Source organism: Myotis lucifugus, unplaced genomic scaffold, assembly GCF_000147115.1.
Source record: "Myotis lucifugus unplaced genomic scaffold, Myoluc2.0 scaffold_5, whole genome shotgun sequence".
Lineage (NCBI taxonomy): Eukaryota > Metazoa > Chordata > Mammalia > Chiroptera > Vespertilionidae > Myotis > Myotis lucifugus.
Genome location: NW_005871053.1, coordinates 9,426,496 through 9,445,010, shown reverse-complemented (window position 1 = coordinate 9,445,010; position 18,515 = coordinate 9,426,496). Strand labels below are relative to the sequence as shown.

The following is an 18,515-nucleotide window of genomic DNA, read 5'->3' as shown; positions in this document are numbered from 1 at the left end:
CTTAAAAGAACGTCACACCAGACAGCCCTCCCTGGCGCCCACAAGAGGGAGAGGTGGGTAACATGGCCACAGCAGGGGGAGCCACTAGAGGGAGCCTTTGGTAGCAAAAGAAAGATCCCCTGGTGTCAGATGGACCCTGTGGCCAAGTTTAGAGAGACCACTTCTATTCAGTGAACTGATAGGATTCTTGGCCTGCTGCTCTGGTCTTTCCTCTTTCTGACCAGACATAGTACCCTAGGTAAGGGATGTCCACACTGGGAACACAGAATGTGAAGCCAACCTTCCATCAGAGTTAAACGTTTACTAGCGGCAGCTGCCCAGCACCGTGGTAAATAACAAGTAACTGGTTTTTAATGTAACATATTTACACTCCACATAAAGCTCATTTTTCAGAAAAAAAGCAAACAAGTTCCCTTCAGAAGGGGTTTTCCATTGCACAGCTGACTTCCTGTTCAGAATGGGCTCCAAGTACCTAGACGCAGCTTCTGCCTGGTGCCCAGGACGCCCTTGCAGCGACCTGAGACTCACGCTGTGCGCTGCCCGGGGCTCACAGCAGGGACCTCGTGTTTACGCACCGTGTGACCGCGGGCCTGATGCCTCCCCTTGCAGAGCAGTTTCTCCGCCTGCAGAATAAAGCTAACATTTAACTAGCAGGAGTAAAGGTGAGGACACTGCTCAGGGCCCACCTCGTTGTCCGGGGCACAGTCAACATTTGACAGATGCGGAGCGCCCCCTCCCACCCCAGGTCCTTACCATGTGGCCAGATGCTGCTCCCTTTCCAGCGCATCTGCTGAGCACCATCCCAGAATCATGCATTTTAGGAGTCGCTGAACGCAAACAGCAATTTTTTCCCTTTGAAGCGTTGATAGTATTTATAGATATGCCCTCTCTTTTTCTCAAATATTCACTGCCTACAAGAGGAAAAAACCATTGTCTTCTACCTTATTTACTTTGAGAAAAGGGTCATGCTTTTGAGATTAAAGTATTTTTTTTCCCTATTTCCCCTCTTCTTCTCTAGTCTCCAAATCCAGGCTTCCTCAAAGATTTAACTCTTCAATTCTTTTTGCCCCTGTGTACACGCACACATGTGTAGACATGCACACACATACACACACACACACACGCAATATGTGTTTTTAAAATTTTTTGTTAATCTGCACCTGAGGATATTTTTCCCATTGATTTTCAGAGATAGTAGAAAGGAGTGGGGGGAGAGACAGAGAGAAAGAAAGAGAGAGCGAGATTGATGTGAAAGAGGCACCCATTGGTTGCCTCAACACGTGCCCCAACTGGGGCCAGGGATCAAACCTGCAACCCAGGTACATGCCCTTGACCAGGAATCGAACCCGAGATCCATCAGTGCACAGGCCAACACTCTAACCACTGAGCATACTGGCCAGGGCTGACACAGAATAGTTTTAGCTAATGGTTGCCGTCCAGGTAGACTGCACTTATTACCTCATTCAATACCAGAGTTGCTTCATGCACTCTCCGTCTTTGTTTTCACATGCAGATGGTCGTATGTTGAACTGCCTCTTCTTCACTCCCTCAGGCATGAGGTTAAAACCCTGAGATTTAATATGTTAGGGAAATTCTTGGGATTTCAATGCACTACCTCCAAGGCCTCAAACAAGAAAGGATGTTGGTGAGAAGGCGAAGGAATTTAGGTTCTCCTAGAGCCAAATTCTACCACTGCTCTATGAACATAAGAGACTGTTATTTTCATTGTTGTTTTTTCTCCCCTGTCATTTTGCTGTGGATGAAATGCCAAGCAGAAAAGCAAAGTCTGAATTTTGGAATAGGAGCCCCATATCATCTTAATGTATTTTGCCTCTAAGTTTTCATTCACTGTCTTGTTACCATCTTGAATATGACTTTGAAATAACTCACATTCAATTTTAAAAATAAATCCTTTCATGCTGATTGAAGATCTGCATAAATGGATCTTCTGAAATAATAACACCTCCCCAAAAATATATTTGACATTGAAATAAATTATGTGAATTTCCTGTTGCTGATTTATTGCTTATTCAGAGGCTATTGGGGTTTGCTTGTTTGCTCATTGGTGTTTGGGTTTGGGGGTGTGTGTTTTTCTCCTGCTTTATTCTTAGCTGTATTTCCAAAGCACATGCCAATGTACAGTTGGAAAAGACAGAGCATTCCAGAAATAGGCAGGGGAATCCACTGTGGGACTGAAATTTCGCTACAAGTAACCCATATATGGGTAACCTAGTTTACTGTCGCTTCCCCTCTCTGCTCCCCGTGCCTGCCCTGAATTGCCCTGGGATTCACATGCTTCTTCTCATTCCTCTCGGAGCAAGGCTGGAGTTGCTCAGTTCCCAGCCTGCCAGAGCCGCTCTCCAAGAAATTTACTTTAGTTCCATGTAGGGAAAAAGAGTCACGTTTTAGTAACGACTTCCACTTGTGGTTTTTTCATTGTCCTCCTGTGTGACTGGCAAAGTACATGGTCTCTCTTGCAGTGGTTCTCAACCTTCCTGATGCCGCGACCCTTTAATACAGTTCCTCATGTTGTGGTGGCCCCCAACCATAAACTTATTTTTGTTGCTACTTCATAACTGTAATTTTGCTACTGTTATGAATCGTCATGTAAATATCTGATATGCAGGGTGTATTTTCAGGGGTTGCGACCCACAGGTTGAGAACCGCTGCGAGAATATGGGCCATAAGTTAAGTTGAAATGGTTTCCTGGGATCTAAAAAAAAAAATCTTAGATATGTGAAAAGTTATTTATTAATGATTTGCCCACTTTTGAAAAGCTGATGATGTTTTTATTTTTTATCCAGGTATACTGTGATGTCAGGAACACCTGAAAAAATTTTAGAGCATTTTCTAGAAACAATACGCCTTGAGCCAGCTTTAAATGAAGCAACAGGTAAATACCTAGAACAGTTTGTGTGTTCACTAAACCCATGCAGAACACTGTAAAAAAAATAAATCCTGAGTTCATTCTCAGCGTGTGTGGACAAAACAGTTTTAGAAGGGGTTGTTGGATTAACATCCTAAGAGCATCCCTGTGTGGCCCACGCAGGGAGTCATCCTTCTGACCCTCCTCTGCCTGCTCCATTCCTGGCTGTCCTTCGGGAATGGCTCAATCTCATTCATACACATGAGGATTAGGCTTTTATAGGCATTTCTTAAGGTTATCACTTATTTTTAAGCCTCACCTGAGAATATGTTTATTGATTTGAAAGAGAGAGAGAGCGAGAGGAACATTGATGTGAGAAACATCGACTGGTTGCCTCCTATGCATGCCCTGACCAGATCAAACCCATGACTGGTATCAAATCCACAACCTATGTATGTGCCCTGATCAAGAATTGAACCTGCCTCCAACCAACTGAGCCACCTGGTCAGGTCTCATAGGTTAGCATTTAAATTCACCTTTACAGACATCTATTAGGTTATCATTTAAATTCCACCTATTCCCATAAAGGATTTGCTGCTGCCTACACAAGAGGCACAACCTCACTCCAATGGAGTAAAATAGTTCTGTCTGTGGTTGTAGAGTTGCGGGCTGCCCCAGAGTGTAACTACCATCACCTATATTCGTTGGCGAGGGTTGATGTAACAAAGTACCTCAAACTGGATGGCTTAAACAACAGAAGAGTATCGTCTTACAGTTCTGGAGGCTAGAAGTCTGAGATCAAGGTGGCGGTAGGGTTGGTTCCTTCTGAGGGCTGTGAGGGGGAACCTGCTCCATGCCCCTCTCCTGGCCTCTGGCTTTTAGCCGGCAATCTTTGATGTTCCGCGACTCATAGATGCACCACCCCAAACTCTGCCCTCCTTGTCACATGTTCTCCCTAACTCTTCACATAACCTTTCTTCTGTGCATCTATCTCTGTTTCCAAAGTTTCTCTTTTTATAAGGACAGCACTCATATCGGATTAGGGCCCACACTAGACCACATCTCAATTTGACAACACCTACAAAGACCCTATTTCCAATAAGGTCACATTCTGAAGTATTGGGGATTGGGACTTCAACATGTCTTTTGGGAGGATAAAATTCAACACATAACACTACCTTACAGTAGTATTCACTAAGACTCAGAGATTGGAGGGTGAATGAGATGAATCTTGCGGGTGAACTGAGTGTCCAGTTATACTATCATTCTCCACTTTGGGAACCATCTTGTGTTAACTTTAGAATAGTCTACATTCAATTTAAAAAAAATTCTATGCTACTGGCCTCTCACTCAGAATAAAAGGTTAATATTGTAAGCAAACTGAACTACATGAAAGAAGATTTCTCATTAAAAGAAGTTCAAAGACTTATCTAACAACCCAGTGGTAGTTCAAGGTCCATTTCCACCATCTGTGAGTGAAATTACTATTTTTATGTACCTTCTAAAAGTATTTTAGCTCTGATTACTTCTTATTTTAGCTCTTCATTCCAGCTTCTCATTTTATAAAGAGATTATCTGAGATCTTTCTTTATATAGCGAGTTAATTGGGGAGTCGTTGTTATAAAGCCAGGATCTCTGGCTCCAGGGCAGCTATTTTTGCCTCCGTATTTGTTGAGTATCTCCCTGGGAAAGCACTAAGCTCAATGCTCTGGACAAGGCACGCGCTGGAGTTTATAACCAACTAGAGGACACAAAGGAATGTGCAAACAGCTGGACCATCAGGCAGGATGTGGTCAGTGCTTCAGGAGCACTGACTAATTGAAGGGGTCGGGCAAAGTATCATGAAGAATATACCCTTCAAAATGGCCCTGAAAACAGTCTGGTGTCTAGTCACTGGAGCCTGGGGGCAAAGCGTTCCACACGGAAGTGCAACATCAGTACTGACACAGAAGCGGTCAGGTCAAGCAGCTTGGTTTTGTTGGGCGATCATATACAGAAGTGGGAGAAGGAAGGTAAGGCCTAAGCATTTGACTACAGATCCTGGAGGATCTTAAGTGCAAAGCTAAGCATTGGGGAGAATGTGACGGGCCCCGTGATGAGAAACTAAAGGATGCAGTGAAGTGGGTAGTTGCCATGCAACGTGGCCGCTCCCCAGCCTTGGAGTGCTCTACTGAAATCCCCGCATTAGCAAAGTGTGAACTACTGTATAGCACAGGCCTTCTGGGAGCCTCATAAGCAAGGATCATCTCCCCTCTCCTCAGAGAATATCTAAAACATGTAAAGGAGACCCTAGATGTCAAACTTGGACAAGCCAAAGTCCCTTTGTTCTATACAACTTCTGTCTGCATCCTCTCTGGTTCAGTATACTGGGACTGAAATGACTGGTAACACCGAGTAATGACAGGATGACAGCTTGGGGTTACACTTATCCCTTATATTTTAATGAGAATAGTGGTATTATGGGACGTGGTAGAGGCATTTGCTGACACCACAGAGGTAATCATATTGCAATATATAAATGTATTAAATCAATACATTGTACACCTTAAACTTACGTAATGTTGTATGTCAGTTATATCTCAATTTTTTAGATGAGTATAATAGTTAAACCTGTAATCACTGATTCCAACTTTGCCAATATAAGTTCATTTAAATAGGCAGTAATGTTTATCTAATTTTATATAGTTAAAATTTTCACATTTCTCACCACTTTCTATTTGAAAAGCTATGTGAGTTTCACAAATCTCAGCCAGTGTAGTTCATGTTTCAATTGAAAGTCCCCATGGCATCTTGGATTCCAAGTTTCATCAGGTGGATTCCACAGGCTCTCAGGCCTGCCTTCATGTGCTTTTCCACCAACGCTGACTAGAGAATGTTGTCTTTGCAATGAAGAACCAGCATGAATTCAGAATGAAGCAAATGAAGCTTATCTTTGGGACTTGCCTTATTACCTACCTACAAAACAGCTTCAACTACAGGACAGTCACCATTTTAATCTACTAGAGAGCTTTGTTTTGCTTCTGTTGCTACTCACAGCCTGTTTTATTTTCTCTCTTTTCCTTTCCATATTTTGTTATCCTCACCAGTTCTCTGCTGTTACCACCTTCTTTTTCTGTAATTCCATCATCCTCTCATCCTTCATTGCTCCCTCTGGAAATAGAAGGTGAAAAAGAGATAAAGAAAAGGTGATATTGACAAAAGACATATGGTGTAAAGGTGACAAATGACCATGTTTCTTTGCATACATGGTACTATCCATGGGTTTCTCTCTCTCTCTCTCTCTCTCTCTCTCTATATATATATATATATATATATATATATATATATATATATTCAGGAAGTTATTTTTATATGCAGTGCTTCTGTGTATAGTAAAACCATAATTCTCCAAGCCAGTATATGAGAACCAAAGAATAGATACACTTGCTTTCCTAAAGATTTCTCTAAGAACCTAATTTCCTTTTTTGCTTTGCATTTTCTTTCCCCTGCAGATTCTGTTTTAAATGACTTTGTTATGATGCACTGTGTTTTTATGCCAAATACCCAGCTTTGCCCAGCCCTGGTGGCCCAATATCCTTTTACTGTGAAAAGTCTCTATTCCCTTCAAGACACCCTACATGTACATGGCCATTACCTCACCCCAGCCTCTGAAGGTAAGTCATGGCCCAGGCAGAGCGGTGCTTCCCCAGCATAGACCCCAGCTCTCCTTGGCATGGTTTTGCTGTGTCATGTTGGAGGATTTCTTCCTCATTACTGGTGCAAAATGGGAATCAAGTCACTTCAGGAAGGTGATACCGGTCAGAAACATACATACCTGGGAGGTAGGCTAGAGAAATGTATGGAGAAGAATCTGGGAGTATTACTAGGGGTAATACTAACCTGGGAGGCAGACATTGTACCTGTTAGGATACCGGGCAGGTTGGGTCGTGGCCTGCTTGTGTTCCTCCTCTAAGCTGTAGTATTAATCTGACCACTAACCCACTGGCTTAAAGACAAGTTATCATTAGGGGATAGCTTTTCTTTTACATTTGTCCTGGTCCATCCTCTCCTCTAGATACTGAAAATTCATTCCTTCATTGCTATTTTTATTATCATTACATTTACTTAAAGTTATAAAACTTGAAATTCTAATGGCAGTTCTTCTTGGCAGCTTAAAAGTTGAGTTTGTTTGGGGCAGCTTTTCAATAGTCTGTTGAATTGACCACTTGGTATACCATGTCTGGCTCAGAGGGAACTTTCAGAAAACGTAAATTAAGTAAAAGAAGTAAATATTATTAATAAGACACACTCTCAATTTGGGGGTTGGGGGCTATGTGAAAACGTATTTTCCGATTCTGCTTTATTTTTAAAGCAACAAAAATGTAGAACCCAAAACACTTTGGCCTTTTGTGAGCAGTTAAATATATTGAAGGAGAATAGCTTTCTTTTTTCTGGGCAATCCAATCAACATTGGGAATGCTTTCTTTTTTCAGAATTATAATTGCCCTATCTGATTCTCATTTTCTTGTTCACCCATCATTCTCTTTGAAGTCAATAGAATGCGTGAGGATAGGAGATTTGAGTTGAATGTGTTATTCAGAGGGAACTGCAAGAGTGAAATTTGGGTATTTGCCTGGGAACTATCTTACTAAGTAAAGACAGCTTAATGAGACTTATATTTTATATGTTCTTTCTGGCTCATAACCAGTTTTTCTCAAGTAAAATGAACACACTCAGAATCTCTCTGTGCTCTTTCAGCTCCATACACGATAGTCATTCTTAGATCTTTGAGATTTGTTGGAAGGAAAAATAAAAACCACCATTGAATATACACTAATTTTTTCAACAGCACATGGATAAGCTTAAGTCAAACAAAATAAAAAAGAGTAAGAGAGTACAGTGGACTTAAAAACCAAAGGAAGAGTAAGAGTACTTTGGGCTATAAGTCATATCATCTTACTACTCAAGCCCCCAATACTAATTTAATTTTTTGCAAATTCTGATTTGTTCATTTATTAGCTTATTCTCCTCTAGAGTTGATTGAAAACATTCGTTACCACTGACCTCTGTTTTTAAATAAAAAATCCTAAAGTCCTGGCCATTCTAGGTAGGAAGGTATGGCAGTAATGATGTTGGGGGCCAGGGGAGGTGGAGACAGGGAAGTGAACAATAGAATCAAGAGGAACCTGTGTACCCAATCCTAGTTCTTTTCTCAGGAGATAGCCACCTAGTGCTCTAGACCCCCCTCATCATACCTGGCCCTGCAGGAACCTAGATTCTCTCCACTATTCTATTTGGAATCAATTACTTACGTGTCAGGCGCCATGCTAAGAGCATCAGCCTGTAACATACCACTTACCCTTACAGGAGTCTGTTGGGTTAGTATTAGCTTTATGACACAAATGAGGATTTTGAAGTTCAGAAAAATGGAGTGACGTGCCCAAGGCAGTGACAGAGCCATGATTCACCCAAGTCTCAGCATTCCACGCCTGGGTATGGCGGCTCTTTCTTTATAACTTAGTTCCTTAAAAGCTTATCCCTTAATTACCATTTAAGAACATTTTTTGACAATGTATTGTACAACTGAGGTGGCTAAAACCAAAGTAGGCCTAATTTATTGAAAGCAAATAGATGGAGTGTCCAACAGAACATTTGTAATGATGGGAATGTTCCACATCTGTGCTAGCCCGGTAGCCACTGGCCTTGAAATTGGCTACTATGATGGGTGAACTGAATTTTTATATTGTATTTAACTTTCATTAATTTAAATAGCCACTTGGGCAGCCTAAGCCTGGTCCTTAGATACTGGGAATAAGAGCCTCAAACAAGAACTACTGTTCTGTAATGCCCAGGGAGGGTGTGCCTGGGAGGGCGTGCCGGAGAGTTTGTCCTGCTGCGTGCAAGCAAATGGAAGAGGCTCTATCCCAGAAGGCCATACATGTCTAAGTGCTTCTACTTAATGCTAAGGATTCAGTTTTTAATCCCTTTCTATCTGGGGAGATGTTATATAAGCAACCTTTCTTTGGTTATGAGTAACATAAGACAACCATGACTGGCAACGAAAGGAATCTAAGAAAAATATGGGGTAACTCAGAGAATTGAAGGAATCTTTGAAGAGCCCAGGCCTTAGAAAGGGGCTCGAGGCAGCAACTGAAGGCAGTGCTGTTGGGGTAAATCTGCTCCAACATCCTGGGCCCTCACCTCCTCCCATATCTCTGGGAAGTGGGGGCCAGTTGGCCTAGCCTGGATCACTGCTGACATCTTAGTCAAGGGAAGGCAATGCCCTTTACTGGAGGGAGACTGCCTATGAAGAAAAACAAAGTGCAGAAATAGATGATGGGCAGACAAAAACAGCATACACGTAAACCGCGTAACACCACATGCACAGCGACAGGGGATACAATGTAAACCTGAACAAGGGAGTTAACCCCCATGTTCTTAACACAGGATGTAAGGATGTTAAAATACTTAACCAAGTTCCATTTAAGCACCCACGTTAAAGTGCGTTGCTTTGGCTGAGTGTTTTCAAAGTACTTAATATGTGACTTTTCACAGCAGCCCTCTGTAGAAGTCAGTATTTTCACTCCTCTTTTTCCAAATCAATAAATTAGAATAATGAAAAATTATGATTTGCTCAGAGAAAGGTAATTACTAGTACGGAAAAGATTTAATTCTTGAGCTACTGACACTTATTTCTGTCCTTATTCCACATTGTGTGTCTCCTCCAATTTTGCTTTTAGCACAGAGGAAGGTGGTAGAACTCTGTTTAACATTAATATTTCAGGCCTTTTATGTGCTAATGAGAGAGAGTCTCTATTCATTAGATACGCTTGGGACATGATTTGACCTGATGAATACAAGTGCTTTATAATGAGTTTTTAAAATTATATTTGTTCAGTTTCTGTCCTTTTCATCTCCAGTTTTTGTAACCTTTTTTAAATCTATACTTAAAATTCAGTTCAATCTTCCATTAGTCTTTAAAAGGAAAATTAAAACCAACTATCACCTCACCAGGTATTACTGTTGTTAACATGTTAGTATGTATCCTTCCAGGCTTTTTCAAAAACAAATAGATTTATAATTATAAATATAATAATGGGATCATACTATAAATAATTGTGTGTGCTTTGTCACTAAACAGTACTTTATGAATATCTTTCTTTGCCACTAAATACTTTTCCACACCATTTTTCTAAATATAGATAGCTTTGTCATTTTTAAAACTAAAACATTCTCACTGTAAAAAAAAATTCAATTTATAGAAAAAGGGAAGAGAGAAAAATTCATCTGGTCTCTTACCACTGTTTTGTGAAAAACCTTCCAGAAATTTTATATAATTTCATATACATGAGATCATGTTACATGTGGGTTTTTTTGTAATATTTTTTCCCTCTTACTGGTATGTTGTGGATATCTTTTCAAATATATATATATATATATATATATATATATATGTGTGTGTGTGTGTGTGTGTGTGTGTGTGTGTGTGTATAATTTTTTTCAGGTAATTCCACAAACATTTATTGGGCACTTACAATGTGTCATACAGTGCTGGGCAATAAGGTGACAAAGATGCATGAAAAAAACACTATCATTTTTAATGACTCAATATTATATGGCAGATATGTCATAATTTACTTTCTTAGCCTCTTCCTATTGGATATTTAGATTATTTTCACATTTTTCCTGTAACAAATATAAGGGGATGAATCTACGTACTTCCAGCTAAATCTTTGCCCACATAGATGATAATATTGCTTTAAATTTCTAAAAGTAGGCAAAGAATATGTAATATGTTAACATGTTTGGTGTTCATTACCAAATTGCTCTCTGATTGTCTTAATTTCTGTGTTTCATGACTACACTCTGCTATATTTTTGTTTATATACAAACATAGTCAGTCCTTCAATTCAGTATATGGTCACAACTAAGTTAATATTATTTTGAATTTAATAACTGTATCCTTGATTCAGAGCATTTTCATACATTTACTTTATCATTCTAACACCCAGCTCCCACTTTGAGGCAAAAAATGGACTGGTATGATATTTATTTCATTTTACATGTAGGAGAAATCAAGGACATGGAAGCCAAATAATCACCTAAGATTCCTCACATACTGGCAGAAACTCCAGGAGGCACTAATGAGAATCTAGACCAGTGATGGCGAACCTATGACACGCGTGTCAGAGGTGACACGCGAACTCATTTTTTTGGTTGATTTTTCTTTGTTAAATGGCATTTAAATATATAAAATAAATATCAAAAATGTAAGTCTTTGTTTTACTATGGTTGCAAATATCAAAAAATTTCTATATGTGACACGGCACCAGAGTTAAGTTAGGGTTTTTCAAAATGCTGACACGCCGAGCTCAAAAGGTTCGCCATCACTGACCTAGACAATGGAGTGGACATTGTAGTTGACTTCCTGACGTCAGTGTGATCTCCGTTGGTCATTCTAGCTTCTTATAGTAGGTGGCTGCCCTTGACCATGATTCGTTCTCAATTGCAGGCCCAAGGCACACTGGCACAATAGATTCAAAGAGAGGCTTTCTGGGGCTTCTGGGTAAAAAGCTTTTTCACCATTTAAGAAAGAGAACATGAAGTCTGTAGCCCCAATGCCAGCGACAGTCATTCTACAGATGTTAGGGGAATGAGCCTTATGAAGAAGCTGAAAGTCGTAGAATCAGGAAAGAAAATGGAGTCTATGATGACAGAAACTAATAATATCCTGCTAATAAGTTCTCTGTTATGTCAACAAATGCAGGTCTCTGTTGTTTAGGGCTGATTATTCCTGTAGCTGAAAGAATCTTAAGTGACAAATGGCTCATATTTAAATTTATAAAAATTTAAATACAGCAATAATTTTGGTCAAATATTTTCTCTTACTACCCTAATTTCTTTTGACTTAATAGTCAACACAAATTCTATACTTTTGGCATGGAAAAATTGTTAGGTTCCTGAAGTAAGAGGAAAAAAATAAATATATAGAATACAGATTTGTCACTAAGTTTTAGCTGAAACTGTTTTTATATGTATTATATCCCTTATACAGGAACAAAATAAACAACGGATTTCCTACTGAAAAAGCAGGGTCTCCATCATTTATTTCTCTGTGACATTGGCCTGGAGATGTTCTCTTTAGAAGTTGTCTTGGGTTCTCTAAAAAAACAACAAACAAACCCACTTTTTTAAAATTTTCTTTTCTTATTGATACCAAAACAGTATCAGGTTCTTATTATCTAGATGAAGCCAGGTTTTTAGAAATATATTTTATATTTCTAAAGAAGATGGTTGTCTTAAATTTTGCTGGAGCCAAATGTTACCATTGTAGCCTCCATTCGGCTCTGAAACGTGTTTGGTCCATATGACACTATCAGAGCAATTTACTTCTGCAGATATGCAAGTGACGAGTTTATTTCCAATAAGGAAGACTTGGTTTGATAATGATATGAACATGATGTGCTCTTTGAAATAAAAAAAAGATTGTATTGTCAGATACTCTGCCAACTGTTCTACATACGTTTTCTCAGCCTCATATCAACACTATGAGAAGTATACTCTCTTTACAATAAGAAGTGAGACTGAGCAGTGAAGTAATTGGCCCCATGTTACATAGCTGGTAGGTGTTAGAACAAGATTTGAACCCAGTAGGAAAAAAACATATTCTGAGCAAGGAGATGGGAGGCATCTAAAGAAAAGGACAGCACAGAAATTGCTTCCGTGAGCTCAACATTAGTAGGAACACACAAACACAGGAGCAGCTATGTTGGTAGGAACAACATCACAGAGTTAAAATTCCAAAGCCAACCATTTAAAGGATTTTAAATGATTTCCAGAGGTGGATCTATAGTGATCATGTTAGCTAACTTTTACTGAGCACTTAATATGTCTCATACTGTTCTACATGGCTTACCAATATTGTCCCATCTCATCCTTAACAACAGTCCTCTGAAATTTACAGATGAAGGGACTGAGGCTCTAAATCAGGGGTCCTCAAACTTTTTAAACAGGGGGCCAGTTCACTGTCCCTCAGACCGTTGGAGGGCCGGACTATAGTTTAAAAAAAAACTATGAACAAATTCCTATGCACACTGCACATATCTTATTTTGAAGTAAAAAAAAAAACAAAATGGGAACAAATACAATATTTGTATTTGCATGTGGCCCGCGGGTCGTAGTTTGAGGACCCCTGGCTCTAAATGGTTCATAACTGACCAAGAGTCTCACAGTTTATAAGTGGGGGAGCCCAGATAGGAACCCAAGTGGTCTAATTCCAAACGTGCATTTTCCAGGACATGTTGCATCAAAGAGGGAACAGGCTGCATGCTCAGGATGTTTGGATTCTCCACAAAGGCAAGCAGGGTAGGAAGGAGGCCCATTGAATAGTGGGGAAAGCAAGAGCTCTGAAATCAGAAGGCCTGCCTCTTACAAGCTTTATTACTCAGCAGTCATCCTTAACCTCTCTGAACCCTGTCTATATAACAGGGGTAGTGATACCTGTCCTTCCCACCTCCCCAGGCTGTTGTGACCAAATGAGGCCGTGTGTGTGGATGCACATTATAAGCCATAAAGCCCCTTATACAGTAAATATAAGTATATTGGCCCGCATAAAGAAATTATTATACCATCATGAGAGGTATGTGACATAGGTAAAAAAATATATATACAAAAGCTTTGTCTAGTCAGTGGGCATATGACCCCCAAAGTTTGTTTTCAGCTGCAAGCAGAGATTTTGTATGCAAAGCAGGGCTTTAGAAAACAACAATATTGAAGAGTACCAGTTTGAATGTTGATAAGTGTTTTATAAATAGCTGCATAATTAGCATATACTTACTGCAAAAAGTATACATAATATTTTATTCCCTGTTGTAGGCTGTAATGAATCTGCTGCCTCTACATCCTAGGAGGTTTTCACTTACTTTCCCCCATGATCATTTTAATACATGGAACCATTATTAGCTGAATTAAGAATAAGTAAATGAGCAGTAAAAAAAATACAGAAAAATTACAGGTGCCTGTGGTGAGTAAGATAATAACTAGGTAAAAATATATGAAATAATTACAGTGTTTGAACGGCAGAGCCAGCATGAGGAAAATGACTCAATGGAATATTAAGCCTGCTGTTGGCAGGGTAGGAAGCCCATAGCCTACACCGTGGCCTTCGCCTTTCCCGACGCTCAGTCCTAGTACCTCATTGAAAGCAGGTCCAATCCGTCCTCAGCTGCATCTACATGTTGCTGAAAGAGCTGGTCCGATTCAGTGAAGATTTAGTCACTCAGAGTTTGTGCTCCTATAATAAATACTTGATCACTAAATGATTCTGTTTAAAAAATGTACCAGACATTTTGTGTAGACTTAGTCAACCTGGTGACACTGAGCATGATCTTGCTTAGAATGTGTCTATGATTTTGCTGATATCACAACACAATGGAACTTGAGATAATTTAGATAAAGGGTTTTAAAGAGCTGTGGTAAGAGAAAAAGAGTCTTCTATTTTTTAGAAAATTGCATTATATATTGCACTCCGAGGAGTGTGATTGAATTGTTTAAGGTAAGCAGTCAATCAACAAACACTTGAGGCTTTTTATGTTTTCATGTGCCCAGACCTTGACTAGAAAATGTGGAGATGCACAGTGAGTTTACCAGATGGTCCCTGCTGTTAAAGATTTGGATTTAATGCTGCCAGATGGTAAGGAGTCTTATTGCCGTAACAAGAGAAACCTCAAGTTAGGATTTGAATGGCCAGTAGATTTAAGAATGTTTGGTTAGTAGTGGTGAGTTGCTGCTAAGTCAACAGATATTGGACAAGAGAACTGGTTAAAACTATAGCCAAGAGGATATAATTCAGTTCAAATTTCTGTGCTCTCCTGACATCAGATAGTCAAGGCTGTAACATTTAACTCTTGATTTCTTGCATGTATTTTGTTGTCTTTGAGGATTTGAGGGGATCAATTTCTACATCTCAGATGGATTTCCCTGTTATCTAACCTAATTCTGCTGTGTAATATGTTAGCATAAAAAAATATGAATGTCAAATAAAACAACAGCATAAACAGGTAAACAGTACTAGGGAGGGAGATAAGAGGACTGAGTTCTAGTCCCAAGAATTCCATTGATAAATTTGGAAAAATCACCTCATTCTACCTCAGTTTCCTTACCTCTAAAATGGTGGTTTGCGAGGAGATACAATCAAAGGGCTTTTGCAACTCACAAATTCTATGATTCTGTGGATCATCTGAAATGAACTCAGTATTAGTGATGAGCTGGCCACTTGGACTGTTATGGCCTTTTAAAAATTGTGTCTAAAATAACAATTCAGTGACTAATTCTAGATTCTCTTTAGACTTTTACCAAGCACTTCATGAGATGCCAAAACAGTTATCTTTCTGTGTCTCTTTTCCCTATGAATTCAAGCAGCCATATTACTTCTTACCTGAACCCAATTTTCATATCAGAAATCATGGTCTCATTCAGCACAAGTATTTCCAGATCATTTGATAAAATCATTGAAATAGTATATATTTTACTTTCTCTACTAATCTACTCTTAACATACACATTAACCAATTACATATTTCAGATAGTGTTCTTCAGATGTTAAAAAATACCTTGTGTGTGTGGAATACATTGATAATCCTTTCTAAATTGTTATACATCCTGAACAGTAGTTAGATTTTTATTCCAAACAGGACTTACTGCAGCAAATGGACAATGCATTTTTCTAGTTTTAGCCTGATGTGTTTAAATTTATGAACATACTACATTTGAAATATTACTCTTCTTAGGTTGCATTTTGACATCATATTGATACAAGGGACCTGGTAAGATGTTCTTTATTTTTTGGCTGCTACCTAAAGGGTATATAGTTGTGTGTGTTTTTCCTTTCTCCATTTTTTTTTTGTCGGTGTTTAATAAAACCTAAAAATCACATAAATCTTCTAAAAGCCTGAGAAGATCGTTGTGTGAATAGAAGCCCCAACAACGCGCCTAAGTCATTTCAGGTGTAATCAATTACAGATAAAGTCTCCTCTGTGTCCCTTAAGAACCTGACTCAGCAGCCTGCTCAGGACTGGAACGGTATGTTGCCTAGGGAGGGCACATGCGTGAATTCAGCTATAAAAGTAGTATTACCCCACCTCTATTTTAGTAAATCAACATCTGTAAGGTGAAAGGCAAGGCTTTGTGAAACAAATCAATGCTTCCTTAATTTTTCCAAAGGCAAAAATGCTTAACGTTTATGAGAAATTAGAGAAAGCCTCTTTCCCCCAGATCTGGTCAGTTCCAGCTCCCAGGAGGCTGGGAGTTACTCCTGACAAGCAGTGTGCACCAACTCTGGTTTAGGTTCCCATCATGCTGAGTCAGCTCCAGGAAACTTGGATTTTTGCCCCTCAGATAAAATTATTTAATAATTTCATGAACCCAAGCACTGATGTCACTATAGCCACTATTTGAGGCTGTGGGAGCAATGATAATGGAAAGAGCCTTGTCTGTCATTTACTCGCTGACCAAGGCTGAGCAGATCTCCCTGCACGATTGTAGAGAGAGCATTATAGGATCCTATGAGCACATCAAGCATCTACACTAATAAAAGAGAAAGATCTACACTAATAAAAGAGAAAGACCCAAATGAATGTACCTTCACGATGCCCCACAGCCAATCAGGAGTGAGTATGCAAATTAACCCAACAAAGATGGCGGTTAATTTGCATATGTAGGCACCAAGCAGCTGGGGGCGAGGTGGCCACTTGGCACTGGCGTCCTCGGGAGCCAGGCTGCCCTGAGCCTGTAGGCCCGCGCATAGGCCTAGAGCAACCGGGATCCTGGAACATCCCCGGCCACTCCGGGCCTACGCGCGCAGATGCCAAGTGGCTGGGGTCGGGGCGGGAACATCCCCGGGACCCAGGTGCTTTGAGCCGGTATGCACATCCCCCGCAGCGAGCGAGCAGACAGCAGGGACCTGATTGCCCCTGGCTGTGGCAGCATAGGGCAAGCAGTCCCCCGCAGGGCCCCCACAGAAAGCAGACACCAGGGCCTGCGGTGGCATCAGGCAGCCAGGTCCGCAGAGAGCAGAGAACCACAGGGAGCAGGCCTAAGCCATCAGTAGGACATCCCCTGAGGGTTCCCAGATTGGAGAGGGTGCAGGTCGGGCTGAGGGACACCCCCCCACCCACGTGCATGAATTTCGTGCACTGGGCCCCTAGTATTTATTATAAACTGTCAAGCTCTTTACACATTTGAAGTGTTAGCATGCTAATCCCTCCAGTCAGATTACTCTATCTTTCATTGTTGACAACAGACAAATTTCCCAAGCAGGAAAGAAGACAAGGAAAACCTCTGTCTTGACCCTCAGAGACACGTTGATTTAGTCATCCTACGAGGGCCCCAGAGGGTAGCCACAGGTGTGCTGCTCATACCTCTGTAGCCAACACACAAGCATTTGTGTTGGTCCCTGGAATCCAAATCCTGATAACCTGGAAAGTTAGGCTTATAACCACTCGATATCAACTTGAAATTTCAAACCATTTCAGCCCCATACAGGTAGGAAAGACTCTTTTTCTCACTGACTCTTGGTTGAACCAGTACATATTTTTATAATCTGTCAGGAATCATTCATTTGTAACCGCCATGTACCTGACTATGTTGCTAGTTACCATAAAAAATAGTCATAAAATGTCGTGCCCAGCATTGCTATTCTTTTTTTGGGGGGCGGGGAGGGGAGCAGGGGGAGAGTTATGTGTGCAGACAATCAAGAGACCAAAGGGTTAATCAGAAAAGAAATAATTTTCACATAAAGCGATCTTTCTTCCCTTTTTTTTATTGTAAGTTCAGAGAGAATTGTAGCAATACAGGTTAAGCAATTTTCTTTTTTATGACTCCCGTGCTCAATTTATGAAAGCCATTTTGCAACCCATTTACATGCAGTCCACCTTGACTTTAAGGTTCTGTCATTTACCTTGATCATGATTATTTATAGTCTTTAGAAAAGGCCTTTCACTGGTGTAGTTCTCAAGCACAGCATAGCCAGGAGGCAGTTTTCTGCAGTGCCTTTGAAGTCCTGGTGGGAACCGAAGGCGCGGCCAGTCTCGTAGGCAGGTCTGAGACATGGGGCTAGGCAGCTGAGGCACGGGGCTGCTGTGTAATGCGGAAGAAAACTAGCTGGAATTAGGAGTCCTGGGTTCAAAACCCACTCCACATCCTCGCTATGTAATCCTGGCCATTTATGCTCCTTTACTGCCAGCGTGCTCACTTGCAGAAAGGGAACGATACATTCCTCACAAGACTAAGAAGTAGAGCTTGACTGTGGTGCTCTATGTGCAAATCGTAGTGTAAGTTATAATGAGGGAAATGGTTCTGCGAACCAATTATCTGTAATAGTCACTGAAAAAGGAACAGTATGTCTAGTCTAAAATCTTTCCTGACCACATACTATATTCTCCTTACTGTAAGCCACCTAAGAATGAACGCCGAGAGCAGGGACCTTTACCTGACACATATAGCGGGTACTCAATCAAGTATTTGTTGTATTAATAAATAAATAAAATTTCTAGATAAAAGTCCCTGTGCTAGGTATGGTCTAGAATACAAGACCATAGTGTATCATCTGAAGTCTCGGAGAGCTTATAGTTTATTTAAGATGGCTAGCCTTAAACGCACAAAAAGCCAATATG

General features: G+C 40.3%; 1 protein-coding gene across 1 annotated transcript in view; it reads left to right on the top strand.

Moving 5' to 3' along the window:
• RAPGEF4 (Rap guanine nucleotide exchange factor 4) overlaps positions 1-18,515 on the top strand; it is a 298,063-nt gene that overhangs the window by 241,966 nt on the left and 37,582 nt on the right. Inside the window, exons 17-18 of the mRNA XM_023744830.1 lie at positions 2,805-2,893; positions 6,358-6,436. Coding sequence (XP_023600598.1) covers positions 2,805-2,893; positions 6,358-6,436 — 168 coding nt within the window. The remainder of the gene's footprint in view (positions 1-2,804; positions 2,894-6,357; positions 6,437-18,515) is intronic.